This window comes from Plectropomus leopardus, chromosome 6 (genome assembly GCF_008729295.1).
Source record: "Plectropomus leopardus isolate mb chromosome 6, YSFRI_Pleo_2.0, whole genome shotgun sequence".
In the NCBI taxonomy this organism is placed as follows: domain Eukaryota; kingdom Metazoa; phylum Chordata; class Actinopteri; order Perciformes; family Serranidae; genus Plectropomus; species Plectropomus leopardus.
Window position 1 is genome coordinate 4,471,019 of NC_056468.1, and position 14,344 is coordinate 4,485,362.

Sequence of the window (14,344 nt, forward strand, 5' to 3'; positions counted from 1 at the left end):
CATCCCTCTCAGCTCCACCTGGGACAGCCCCATTCTCTGGTTCCTCTGTCTCAGTCCGACCTCGGGGCCTTACTGAAGGACCTGGCGGATGTAGAGAGGCTGCTCAAAGACGTTGACCTGCTCTCCGGCCTGGCTCGCCTGCTGCCCAAAGGAGCCTGCGCTGGTCGGACTCCAGCTTCTCCCACAAATGTGACATGGCCCCTGAATGCCACCACCTGGGGCCCCAACACAACCGACATCCCTGGAGAGGAGGGGGAGGAGGGAGCAGAGGGAGGTGGAGGAGCAGGAGGAGGGAAAGAGAAGGAGGAAGCAGAGAACCCTCACTCTCAGTTCTCAGCATTCGTACAACTGTGGGCCGGACTGCAGCCCATTCTGTGTGGGAACAACAGGTGGGTGAGACAAAAGCGGTGATAATCCAAAAATGACCGAATGATAGCTTTGTCTGTGTGAACAACATTATTGTGAGGAGAATGAGCACAAAAAAACTATCTTTATTATCTGAAGGTTTATACAGTTTTCTGAACAATTTTGGTCATATTTCTACAGTGACCATCATTACTGTCCATAATAATAAAATTGTTTCCAGAGTACAAACTGCTGAGACCTGCAGTAACCCTTAAAAGCAACCAAAAGGACAAAAACCGCAGGCAGTCAGATGATCCTGAGCAAATTGGCTTGATTTCTGTCAAAAACATGGGAAGAAACAAAGATGAAACAAACCCAAAATAAGCAAGAAATTAGTAAAAAGTAGAAATACCTTAAAATACCAGAAAGTTAGTAAAAAAAATTAAAAATATCGAGAATGTCTTTTTTAATTTGACATTTTAGTGTAATTACGGATGTTTTTACTTTTAGTTTGAATAGATGAAGGGATTTAGAGTTTAGATAATTTGTTGGATTTGTTGTATTGTTTACAACCTGTCTTACTGCTAAGCAATTACAGAGGTCTTACAAATGATTCAGATGATTGGTAAAACTACAAAATATAATATCTAAGTTGTAATAAACTTGATTTTTTTTCTAACTAGTCTGTTGTGTATGTGCTGCATTGATCTGTCCCAAACAATGCTTACTCCTCATTTTCTTTTCTGTTTGTCATATTCATATTTTCATTCATCATTAGCGTAACCCTTTGAAACCTGAGCATAATGGCTAGATTTCTTCCAAAAAACATGGAAAGGAGGCATTAAGCAACTTAACAAAACATGACTCAAAAATTAGATAGAAATTAGTAAAAAGGTAACAAGAAAACATTCTAAAAAAAATAAGCAATAGAAATCAAACTAATTTTCTCAAGTTCAAATGCTTGTGAAGGCATCTGAATGCAGGACAGCAAAACTGATGTTGATCCAGGTGTTAAAGGGTTAAGCATGAACTGAAAAACTCATGAAAAGACTTCCTAATCAGATAATGAAGTCATTGCAGCTGTGTGGTAAATGTAAAAACTATAGACTAGGAGCAGTGAGATGTGAGCCCAGTAAACTTGTGGCTTTCACATATGGGGAGAAATATTTTGTTTCATTTTTTTTTTTCATTTGAACAACCCCTGACAGCTATCATATAAACTGCTGTGACTCTGCAGTGAAGTTAATGGCCTTTGACCTGTGGCTCCTGTTGCAGGATCATTGAGCCGGAGGCATTGAAGCAGGGCAATATGAGCTCTCTGGGATTCACCAGCAAAGAACAGAGAAACCTGGGCCTGCTGGTTCACTTGATGACTACAAATCCCAAGATCCTCTACTCCCCCATTGGCTCCCAGGTGGATAAAGTGATTCAGAAGGTAAGTCCACAGAGCTGTCTTTGTAGAAGGTGTTTGAGCAGAGTTGTTCACATTTGTCTCACTGTGAAACGGGCAAACAAACTTTAAACAACCCCCCTGCTAATCACTGACATATCCCCAGGATGTGATAATAAAAAAAATCTACTTAACAGGTAGTATATTGAAATAATAATAATAATAATAATAATAATATATATGTTTTTTTTCATCTGAAAAGGTAGTGGTATCATGACAAGAACTTGGTATTTAAAGGGTTAAAATTCTGAAAATAATGAATATTTGATATTCATGATTAGGGCTGATGTTGGTTAAAAAAATAACTCATTGAAAGTAGAAAATGATATTGATGTGTTGTTTTTTTTTCAAGCTTGATTTTGAAAAGTACACTTTTTGCGCAGAGCGATATGTGTGTGTAATATTAAAGTGGGCCCTAAGGGTTAATAGTGTACTCTTGACTACGCTGCATGTGCCATTTCACATATAGATGCTTCAACCAGAAACAGAGATGCCCAGATGGATTTATGTGAGACGATGGAGTAAACTGTGTGAATGGTTTCATCATTTGTATCCCACATAAAGACATTGATCATGGACTGTTCAACATGCTGGACTCACATGAAGCCACCTGATTAATATGGCTCCCTAACATGTTTCTGCTGGTCTCTCCCAGCCTCAGCATAAGCACGAATGTCCACTGATTATCTGTGGGAGAACACAGACGGACTATTGGCATCAGCTCTGTAGATCTCTTATCAGAGCAAGTGGGCTGAAGATGGTGCAGATAGCAGCGAGTGTGGGAGGGTGAGAGATGGAGTGAGGAGATGGAGCAAGAAAGACGTGGAAACCGTATGGACGGATGGCTGAATTCTTACAAGTAATGAAAGATTTTTTTTTTTTTTTTTTTACTTTTTGCACATAGGCAAACGAGACATTTGCATTCGTCGGTAATGTGACGCACTACACCCGGGTGTGGCTCAACATCTCCGCCCAGCTCAGGATCTTTCTGGAGGAGGGCCGGCTGCACAACCACCTGGTGTGGCTACAGCAGGTACACTCACATACATCATCTTTTGGCATTATTAATGATACAGTACTATAACGATGTGGAAAAAAAAATCATTCGTGCATAGATATTTTCATATTAACTCTCCAAAACCTTGATTGATATCACTTTTTTTGTGTGCTCTATTTGGACGCTTGTCATGAGTATTTAAATCTTTTTGAGCAAATTGAATTGATTTCATTCAAAAACATATGGGAAAAGGCAATGAGCAGCTGGACAAGAAATGTTAAGTGAATTGCAAAATTATAATAAATAAATAAATAAAAAGCTATTGAAGACTCACAAAAAATATATTTACAATTATTGTAATTTTATATTTACATTTGCAAATAATGATTCATTCATATTTACAAATAATGAATATTTTTGTTATTTTTTTATTATTCATTTTTGTCATTTCCATGTTTGTTTTTACTTTCCTTTTTTATTCCCATGTTTTTAATGACTTCAAGCCAGTTTGCTTAGGTTTCAAAGGGTCAAAGAATTCATAGAGTGGAAAACATGTGCCATGTAATCATTCTGTTTTGCCTCTCCGTCCAGCTGTCTTCGGAGCTTCAGCAGCACCCCGAGCTGTTGAATGGCACAGACAGTGAGCTGATGCAGGGTCTGATGGAGGGAAACTACAGCCTTCCTAACACCTCCACACTGCTGGAGCAGCTGGACACCATTGACAACGCTGCCTGCGGCTGGACGCGCTTCATGTCTAAGGTTGGTGTAGAGTGGAACAGTGGCTCCAACAAGACAGACCAAGTGCACAAAACTTGTCTGACTCAGCTGGGGCACCTGGACACCACCTGCTTGGGAGCAAGAGAGTAAAGAAATCAAAAATTGCTCAAGGTTCTGTATCAATTCTTTAAACTCTGACACTATAGATGTTAGAAGTACAAATGCACAGTTGACCAAACCTACAAAAAAAGAGATCAGTCCTAAACATCCACAGTTTCTGTGTTGCTATGTGTGACACTTGATCATTAGTTTATCAATAGCCAGTTTTCTTTACTAATCATGCTAAAGAGCTAAGCATGAACCAGTTTACAAAGAAAATCAGAAGAACACATTTTGATCATAATTTGTGATCTTGGTTAGGGGCTTACTTGAGCTTGTGTGACAAAAAAGGTTGAGAACAACTGTTGAGACCATATGGACAAAACTTTGAGGTTGTTTGCTGGTCTTCATATATTTTGAACTAAGCAGGATAGATGCATATTTCAGTGTTTCATGTTGAACTGGCCCAACAGTGACTTTGACAAAGTAAGCATGAAAACAAAAGATATGAGTGATGTGATGCAGTTTGTCTGATAACATGTTTGTTGTGAAAATAATATTAATATACCTTGCCAAGTCTACATATTGTTATCTGCATGTTTTTGTGTTTAAATGACTAATCGGAACAACAACAAGTGGTCCAGTATTAAGCGAGAGTGCTGCAGTGTAATCCCTGTGGGACGTTGTGCACTGTCAATTTATGTCCACCAGAAGTGTCTGACAATAATATGGAAAGAATCCCTACAGTGGTCAACCCCATTGTTAAGGGTAAGATCCTTTTTTTTTAACCAGAAACAGGTGTCCCCAAACTCAACTGCCTAATCTGCCAAACTCCATTTAAATTAACAATAATTTTATCATCTTAAAAACACACTGCATTCAAAGTCAGCAGAGGAAAAATAAAACTTGCAAAAGCTGCCCTGGTTCGTCTTTTCACTGCTCCAACAATAGCCAATGGTTTGATTGAAGTTACTCCTCAATTCACCCAGTTAAATGTGAAAATATGCCAGCTATATACACGCTATAATGACTTTTTATTGAAAGGGAGGCTGGTGTGTTTGGCGATGACGATTTCGAGGCCGATCTGCTTAAATTAAAAGGTTCACACTCTTTAATAAAAAGGTCAAGCTTAATAAGAATCCTTTCCTTAATGTTGTCAGACACTTGGAATAATAATCATGGGAAAATAGTATCCAGGTTTAAAAATACCAGTGTTACCCTCCAAGACGAGGTTAGCTTAGCTTAGCAAACATAACCTGTCACTAGATAAAAAAAAACATTAAAGCTCACGAGCTGATCAACATGTCATATCTAATCTGATGAATCAATACACAAACATAGATGTAAAGAAATTTTAAAGGAAAGTTAGAACTATTTATAGGCAGTAAACAGCAGCCAGGACACAGTGGCTTCCTGGACAACAATGACAACAAGATTTCATGAAATCGCAGCTATTTAAACAACTTGTCTGCTTTATGTTTATTTGTATGAACTATAAAATGTTCCGAACAGACTGGTTAGAGTGCACCAGCATTACCACATTATGTACAGCCAGCCTGTTCTCATTCCAAAGTCATCAAATACCACCACTTTGACAGTGCTTTCGGCGTAAGATCCTGACATATCCCTGTAGCGTCCACAAGATACTCCATAGAACAGCCCCAGGTTGAAACGCTGCCGGTAAAGACATTTTATAAGGAGCACTGGGGTGCTCATATAGTGAGAGGGGGTTTGATGCATGTGTCAAACAAACCCTGGACTTTCATGTGGGAGTTCACTGTTCGTTTCCCATCTGAATGTGATGGGTTTTTTTCCACACTTTACAATGTACCGTCTTCTTCTAAACCTAATCATCCATGCCAGCATGTGCATTTGTTGACGTCTTGTTGTTGGTTGCCTTGTGCTTTTCTTACATAAAAATAAACACATGCAGCGTAATCCTACAATGTGCTTGTGTTGACATCACGGTACCGGCATCATGTAACGTATAGAGCAGACACAAAAGATACCTAGAGTGTGATTTAATATCTGTCGACTTGCTCAGAGACCCACAGTGGGGACAGTGAAGGTCAAAGAAATACTATTGATTGTAGTGCAAATATGCAGACACTGCAGTAATCCAGTATGATGGTTTCATCTTTGTGCTCAGCTCTAATAATAGTTTGTGATGAATCCATCTGTGCTGTGGAACATTGTTTCTGTCTTTGTCCACGGGCTTCCAGGTCAGTGTGGACGTCTTCAAGGGCTTTCCTGACGAGGACAGCATCGTTAACTACACCTTGAACCAGGCCTACCAGGACAACGTTTCTGTATTTGCCAGTAAGTCATCTCTCTGTGTCACCTTCTGATCGTCGTACCTTTGCTGATACAAAAACAAATGCTTGTAGAAAGTGCCGGATCAGACACGGTTCACATTTTTAAGGATGTTTCAGTTTTTAATTTTTTTTTTTTTACAGTACATAAGCAAGTTATATAAAAAAAGAAAAAGAAAAAATACAACAAAATATGGAGAAATAAAGTAAAATAAAGATGCTGCATCTGAAAGGAAAGCAGCTTTAATATTGGAGTATAGCGGTTTTGGGTGTATAGAATGTGTCTGCAAGGTAGACATGAGCGCATATGCCACATCTGCACATCCTGACGTGTTTTTTGAATGTCTGTGCTGAAATATGTTTGTTTGTCTGCGGTGAGTAGCAGTCCTGTAGCCAGAGGAAACAGCTTGGGGAGCTTTTTTTTAAATTTATTTTAATTTTATACTACTGTTGGAAGAATTCAAGGAGGAATTGATGAAGTTAATTATATGTGGTGAGAAGCTGTTGCATCATGATCCCTTTACATGAATATTTTTTGATGCAATGTTATTTTTTTAATTTATGCTTGCAAGGCATTTGTAATTTAGCCAATAAAACCACAGCATAACAGTTAAATTAATAACATTTAAAAAAAAACCATTGCTTTTTACAACATAGTTTACCTTTAGGGACTGTTCGGTGAAGACAAAAAGTGGCTATATTCCGCTCATTTTCTGGTTGATACTTGTATTTTAGGTTTCTACTAGAACATGTTTACATGCTTAAATATTCAGAAAACACTTAACTTTTCTTATACTCTCTGCCTAAGTATACTTGTGTTTACTGTTTATGACAGAGTCAGGCCTACAAAGAGAGGTGAGGATATACAGGTCCGTATCAAAATCGGAGAGGTTTTGCAACATGCAGGAACTGGCCTTGAACCTGCAGCATGATGTCGGTTTGCTAGTTGAAGCACAATGACACAACTGACTTAATATAGTCTATGTTCTTTCTTTTCCAGGTGTGATTTTCCAGACTAACAAAGATGGCTCCCTGCCACCCCACGTTCTGTACAAAATCAGACAAAACTCCAGTTTTACAGAGAAGACCAATGAAATCAGACGGGCGTACTGGCGTCCTGGGCCCAACACTGGAGGGAAATTCTACTTCCTCTATGGTTTTGTCTGGATCCAAGGTAAGTGACTGAAATACATACATGAAATGAAATAAATAAGCCTTCAGAGTGCTGAACAGGGATGTTCCTAAAGAACAGTTTCTCTGACATTTAAACGGAAGATAAAACTTAGATCAGTCGACAAGTCAGAACTGCACACAATTTCATCTATAAGGTTAACCTTTTTAAACCTGGAGCGACATCACTTTTCTTGTGCTGCTTTTAGACGTTTTTAAACCCTTGAACCTAGAGAAAATATATATAAACAGTATATATATATATATATATATATTTAAAAAAAATGTATTTTCTTTCTTTAAAAAAAAAAAACATGGGGAAAAAGGGGATTAAGCAATTTATTAAAATGTTCCACAAATTGCAAGAAATCAACAAATTAAATAAAAAAAATAAAAATAATAATAAAATAATTTAAATCTGAAATGCTGAAATGATTAGGTAGAGAAAGAAAAAAATCTAGGGAAAAACTATATTCAAAAATATGATATGTAACGTAATTATACATTTTTAGTACTTGGGTGAAAGGGTTGTCCTTTATTTTTCTTTGTTTTTTGTTTATTTGGGGGTTTTGTTGTTTTGGTTATTTTTTTCACTAAATTACAGCTAATTTTCTTGTACTTTACTACCAATTTCTTGCTATTTTTTGAGTTGTTTCCTCTTTTGTTGCTCATTGTCTTCTTCCTATGTTTTTGAAAGAAATCAAGACAATTTTCTCAGGTTTCAAAGGGTTAAACATTGTCTGACCTCATTGATTGTATTTTGCTGTAACTAAATTATTTTTTGCTAGTAACACAACATCTCACAGAAAGTGAAAGTTAACAAATAATATATATTGAAAACAACATTCCTTAGGAAAATAAATCTATAAAAACATGCCTGATTGTTATTACAAGGGCATTTTTATTAGGTTAACACAAATGCACAAAATAATATTGGTTTTACTAATAAGCAACGAGGGTAGCAATGTTTAACGGGCTAGTAAAGTAGCTGTGCACACCCTGAGTGCTGAATATATACACATTGTATAGGGCTGAATATGGATAACTTGTATATTTGATTTGTTGCACTCCTACCGGGGCTGGAAAGTGAAAAATGTGGAGAAGGCAACAGCTTGTGCTATAAGTAAAGACCCAGGCACAGGTCTGCAGAGGAGACAGACTGTGGTGTCAGATGCATTGTTTAGTTTGTTTTACAGAGAAAACAATGTATTCTGGTGAAGTGCTTACCACTGTGCTCTGTGAAGTGGGCGCACCTGTGAAGATGCCAATGCAAGCTGCAGTAGAAGCACTTTCTCTCTGCACGTCATCTTTTATTTTGGGAGCTGAGAGCAGGAAAGCTGCAGAATAGAAAGTGGATCCACAATGATGCATCAAAACTGACAGGGCCCTGACTAAAGAGTTGGCTCAGAGATGGCCAAAGCACTGAACGGCCGATTGTAGCTATAAGAGATTAACTCTTTGAAACCTCGAGTGGCATCATTTTCCTTGTGCTGCTTTCAGACGCCTTTCACGAGTATTTTAGACTTTTGAACCTTGATCAAATTTGTGCAATGGCAATGAGGCAATGAGTAACTTGGTAATATATGCTTCACAAATTAATAGATTTAGAGAATTATTTTTAAGAAGCTTGGAGAAAATGTCTCGGGGTAAAAAGCTAGAAAAAAATTAGAAATCTAAAATATATACAATTTAAATATTTGTATATAATTGTGATGATTACATTTTTAAAATTAAGTCAAACAATTATTATATTTTTTAGAACTTTTTCCACATGATTTCTATGTTTTGTTTTGTTTTGTTTTGTTTTCTTCTTCACCCAAATACAATGGAGGCAAAAATAACTTTGTATTTAGGAGCCGAATTAACACAGTAACATGAAATAATCTCTTTTTAGAAATACACACGCAGTACTATAACATATTCTCCAACATATACTTTATTTTTATTGTGTGTGTGTGTATATTTTTTTTCAGTTTTATTTAAAAAATTATTAACCCCTTGCATTGCATGTTTGTATGGTTGTTCATTCTTTGCTTTTTGTTACTGTTTTACATTGCATTTGCTGTTTTGCAAATACTTTTTCTTTACAGAATTACTTAATCCTCATATGATTTTGATCAAACAACATATGGACAACTGACTTGCATAACATAACATGACATTGTAGGAAATAGTGGGCCTCAAAAACCAAAACAATGGTCTAAAGGCAGCGAAAAGCTCTATAGAGCTGAGGATAGCTGCTGAGTTGTCTAGAACCAAGAATGTCATTATGAGCTTTCAAACACACATTGTCATTTGATCCATTGTTAATGTAAAATATTGATCAGAGGAGCTTTATTTTAGCACTGTCTCTCTTGCCTACTGTTTACAGTCTGGCAGCAGGTTGATACCTTTTCATAAAGCCCTCACTTCACCTAAGGGCTGTCGGGGCAGACGCCCATAAATGTCCCGAATCCAGAAAATAAGAGTGAAATAAGAAAATCCAGGCAGAGAGCTGAGTCTCTGCAGAATAATACAGCACCACACACTGACAGTGGGTCATCGTTTTAACTGAGAGGGGTTACTTCTGTATGAGTTGATAAACTGCTTTTTTTCTTTCTTTTTTTTTCAAGGGAAATCTTGCAAAGTATATCTTTAAAAATACATATTAAAAGATAATTTCACAGGAGAGAAACATTATTATATCAACTTAATGTAAAATAGTAATAAACCTCACTGACAATAACAGGTGGACAAACAAAAATGTAACTCATTGGGCAGCTGTGGCTTGGGCAAGACACTGAACCTCAAATCCCTATGCCTATTTTTTCTTTCTTTATTTTTACCTTTGTTTCTTTTTTTTTTAGGTCATTTTCTACTAATTTTTGGGGTTAATTTCTCCTGAAGTTTCTCATTGCCTTTTCCCCTTGTGTTTGAAAGAATTCAGGCTAATTTGCTCAGGTTTCAAAGGGTTAAGCACATGTTGTAATTGTCTCAGTTTCACTGTCTTTCAGATATGATCGAGAGAGCCATCATCAACACGTTTGTGGGTCATGATGTGGTGGAGCCTGGTAACTACGTCCAGATGTTCCCCTACCCGTGTTACACCAGAGACGAGTAAGAAACGCACTCCGTCTTGTTTTCTCTTTTGAGGTTCAGTTAAGGTCACTGTGTTGCGCATGGCGGTGACAAGTAATTATTAGGCAGAGATGGAAAAAATATATATTTCTCATGATAATATTACATATTCAATTAGCGTTCCAACAGATCAAAAAATACGCCCTTAATTGTTATTAAATGGACTTAAATTACTTTTTCAAAAGTCTTAAAATTGACATGGGATTTTATGAATCGCTTATTGCTGATGTTGCAAATCTCAAAATGATTGGAAACATCTATTTTTTGTTCAATAATTTGATAAATTCCTTTTTTTTAAACTCGTCATGATTGTAATTTAAATCTCATATGCAGATTGAGAAACACAAAATTGCTTAGAAAACCAGCCAGAAATGCCAGATATTTCCTACTTCTATTGGTAAATTAATTTTGTGATAATATAAAATGTTCATTGACTTCCATGTGTTCCATTCTATTAAGGAGTGGGGTTTTTTTTTCAACATTTAACATACATCATACATCATTTTTTTGTTCTTTTTTTAATTTCAAAAGTCATTTTTTATGCTTTTATAATAAATATTCCGGGCAAAATAAAATTGTCCCTTTTCAATTTTGGCCATTAGCAAATTAAACACAATTCCAAGTGGCATCAAAATAGTCAAAAAGTCTAAAACCTACCTTGCTTTAAGCTGCAGGATCCCTGTCAACTTGAAACATAGTGTGTTTCAAAATGTCTAAATAAATTGTATTCATGTTTATTTCAAATTTATCTTTTCCTTTTGATTCTGATAATCCCATTCATTTAAAATGCAATATGCTGTAAAAATGTGTATATTTGGTGTCAGTCTGAAACCCTGTGTTGTTGTTTTCCAGTTTCCTGTTTGTGATTGAGCACATGATGCCTCTGTGCATGGTGATCTCCTGGGTTTACTCAGTGGCCATGATGATTCAGCACATTGTGGCTGAGAAGGAGCATCGTCTCAAAGAGGTTAGACTGTATGATGGCATCAGGCTGATATTTGATATTTTGTCACACAATCATTTCTCCTGACCAACACTACCATGTTATGTATTACTATTATTTCATTCATTTTTAAAGGATAAGTCATAAAGGCAATGTTTTATATTTTTCTTATTGTCAAAAAATCCCATGTAAGGACACAATGGGCCTCATGAAAGAAACGATATACCAACAAATTTTCTCTCCTTTTTGTTTATATCCTCAATTTTATTTTGTTGGTACCCATTGATTTCTGGGATTCACCAATGTTTCCTTATTTCTGCTAATTTGTTCAATGCAAGGAAACATACACTTTACATTACAGAAACAACAATAAACAAATCCATATATCATATCATATAATCATATTTAGATTATTATGTTTGAGAGTAATTCCCCATTACTCCACTAATCCACTACTCTTTAGAGGAAAATATTGCACCTTTTATTCCACTACAATCGCTTCGTAACTTTAGGTACTAGAACAAATAATGGTTTTGAATACAAACCATACGGAAATATGAAAAAGTGCAGTTGAAATGATTAGTTGATCGATTAGATAATTAATCTGGAACTATTTTGATAATTGTTTATTTTCATTTAATGGTTCCAGCTTCTCAAACATGAGAACAGTTTTTTAAAACTTCTTTTCTTTTTTTCTTTTTTTTTTTTCATTTTTTGACTACATTGAGTACTTTTAATTGGAATGGACTCAAGGCTGAGAGCCACAGTTTGTATATCAAAAGCTTAGATGTTACACTGAAGAGTTGAAATGTCTGTAGCACCACTGAATAAACAAACAAGTCTACTGTGGAACGTGTTTCTAAAGAGGCTGTAGGACAATGTATGTTATCATCATGCCACATCCTCAGGTGATGAAGATGATGGGTCTGAACAACGCTGTCCACTGGGTGGCCTGGTTCATCACCGGCTTCGTCCAGCTGTCCATCTCCGTCACTGCTCTGACAGCCATCCTGAAGTATGGCCGGGTGTTGCTCCACAGCGACCCCTTCATCATCTGGCTCTTCCTCACCATCTACGCTGTGGCCACCATCATGTTCTGGTGAGATCTGGCTCCATGAAACTTGCTATAAATCCGAATTTGTGTATACATATTGTATATATTTTACTGTTTATATCCATGTAGCTGTATACATGTTTCTCCACTTTGTGTTTCAGTTTTTTGGTGTCAGTGATCTACTCTAAGGCCAAGCTGGCTTCAGCCTGTGGAGGAATCATCTACTTCCTCAGCTATGTGCCCTACATGTACGTGGCCATCAGAGAGGAGGTGGCCCATGATAAGATCACTGCCTTTGAGAAGTGCATTGCTGTAAGACTTTTTTCCCACCTTTTCATTGAGTCGAACTACATTTATGGTGCGTTTTGTAAAATAATCTCCTTGTGCTGTCACTGTAGTACATTTTCGTTTCCCATGTTTCCCCTCCAGTCTCTGATGTCCACCACAGCCTTCGGGCTCGGCTCCAAGTATTTTGCACTGTATGAGGTAGCAGGTGTTGGCATCCAGTGGCGGACCATCAGCCAATCACCAGTCGAAGGCGATGATTTTAACCTGGGACTGTCCATGATGATGCTCATCATTGATGCCGGTGTTTATGGCGTGCTCACTTGGTACATAGAGGCCGTGCATCCAGGTATGAAATCACTGCCCTCCGTATCACCACCGTCCTGTTCATATCATATCAGATAGATAAGATAAGATGTGGTTTCTCTCTCTTATAGGAATGTATGGGCTGCCCCGCCCATGGTACTTCCCCCTGCAGAAGTCCTATTGGTCAGGCAGCGGACGTGTGGAGACCTGGGATTGGCCGTGGTGTGGGGGCGGAGCTGCCAGGCTCAGTGTGATGGAGGAGGATCAGGCATGTGCTATGGATCAGCGCAGATCTGGTACGGACAGGAATAATAAATCAGGCCTTATGAAGACAGCCTTTGGACAAGATTCTCATATTCTATAGATGCACTTAACCAGGTCAAACTTGAACACACGGTTGTCTAAACTTATGAATTTACATACTGCGGCAGAATTAGGGTGCTAAAGCTGTTCATTTAAAGTTGTAGTTGAGCTGTACTTCCTAATCTTGTATCCTAAATAACTTACTGTTATTCTGTCCTAACGGTCTCTTCAAAAGTCACATTTATATCAAAAAGTTACTGCCGCACAGAGCCCATCTAGCTAAAGTCAGACTTTTGCGTTTCTATCCAGATGTTAACCCCTGCTGTGACAGATGTGCAACAGATGAGGCCTCCCTTATTAACATGTTTTGAATGTGTCCGAGCCTTTAAAAATACTGGAAGAAAGTTTTTCAAACCTTATCCTCAATCCTCAGTTCTGACCTGCATCCCAGTCCTCTGGTTGCCCTCTTTGGCACCACCGGAGAGGACAATGTACACCTGACTCCAACCCAATGCCGTACATCCACTGTTGCCTCTTTGCTCAATTTACGCTTCTCAGTTTGTCACTCGGATAAGAAATTCCAAAAGGTGTGGGGACCTTTTCTGCAATACTTCCAGAGCTCTCAGTCAAACTGATGATGATGTGTTTATTGCTTGTCTTTGTTGCCCACAGTCAGTGTGCTGTCAGTGTACTACATTATTTTGAAACTGCCTTTTTACATAAGCAACCCCTTTTCTCTCTTTCAATATCAAACCTGACCTCCAGCTCATATAGCATTTTTATTGTTATTTTGGGGGTTAGTGGAATGGGGGAGGATTATAATTTGATTTCATGCTGTGGTCTGTCTTGTGTATGCTCTGTAAAGTTTTGTAACTCTTGTATACAGCATGCAAACTTATTAAAATTTAATCAAAAATGTTCTTGATAAAAAAAAGTAGTTAAGGCTAGTACAAAAGCAACAGGTGAGTGAGAGTACCATGAAAAAAAAGTAGAATAATGCAGCGTGAGCAAGAGATCAGAATTGTTGCCAACGTCACCTCAAAAAATTCTAAAGCTAAATTTTGAATTAGCAAGGTCACACAGGTTCATCGAAAACCAAGGGGCGAAAGACTTTTTTTTTCAGTTTTAAAAAAAGACATTTATTTAACAAAAAAAAAGTTAAAATAATTAAACAGAAAGCTAAAATGTTGTGACACCAGTATTTGACAATAATGATATGATAATAAAATTAGCATTTAGGCAGGAA

The 14,344-nt window shown here is 37.4% G+C and overlaps 1 protein-coding gene across 3 annotated transcripts in view; it reads left to right on the top strand.

Annotated features, from left to right (window-relative positions):
- abca2 (ATP-binding cassette, sub-family A (ABC1), member 2) overlaps positions 1–14,344 on the top strand; it is an 86,521-nt gene that overhangs the window by 41,215 nt on the left and 30,962 nt on the right. For all 3 annotated transcript variants that reach the window (XM_042488847.1, XM_042488849.1, XM_042488848.1), the window contains 12 exons: positions 13–389; positions 1,621–1,780; positions 2,700–2,828; positions 3,384–3,551; positions 5,831–5,927; positions 6,921–7,094; positions 10,084–10,186; positions 11,060–11,174; positions 12,059–12,249; positions 12,366–12,516; positions 12,634–12,838; positions 12,927–13,091. In XM_042488847.1, coding sequence (XP_042344781.1) covers positions 13–389; positions 1,621–1,780; positions 2,700–2,828; positions 3,384–3,551; positions 5,831–5,927; positions 6,921–7,094; positions 10,084–10,186; positions 11,060–11,174; positions 12,059–12,249; positions 12,366–12,516; positions 12,634–12,838; positions 12,927–13,091 — 2,035 coding nt within the window. The remainder of the gene's footprint in view (positions 1–12; positions 390–1,620; positions 1,781–2,699; positions 2,829–3,383; positions 3,552–5,830; positions 5,928–6,920; positions 7,095–10,083; positions 10,187–11,059; positions 11,175–12,058; positions 12,250–12,365; positions 12,517–12,633; positions 12,839–12,926; positions 13,092–14,344) is intronic.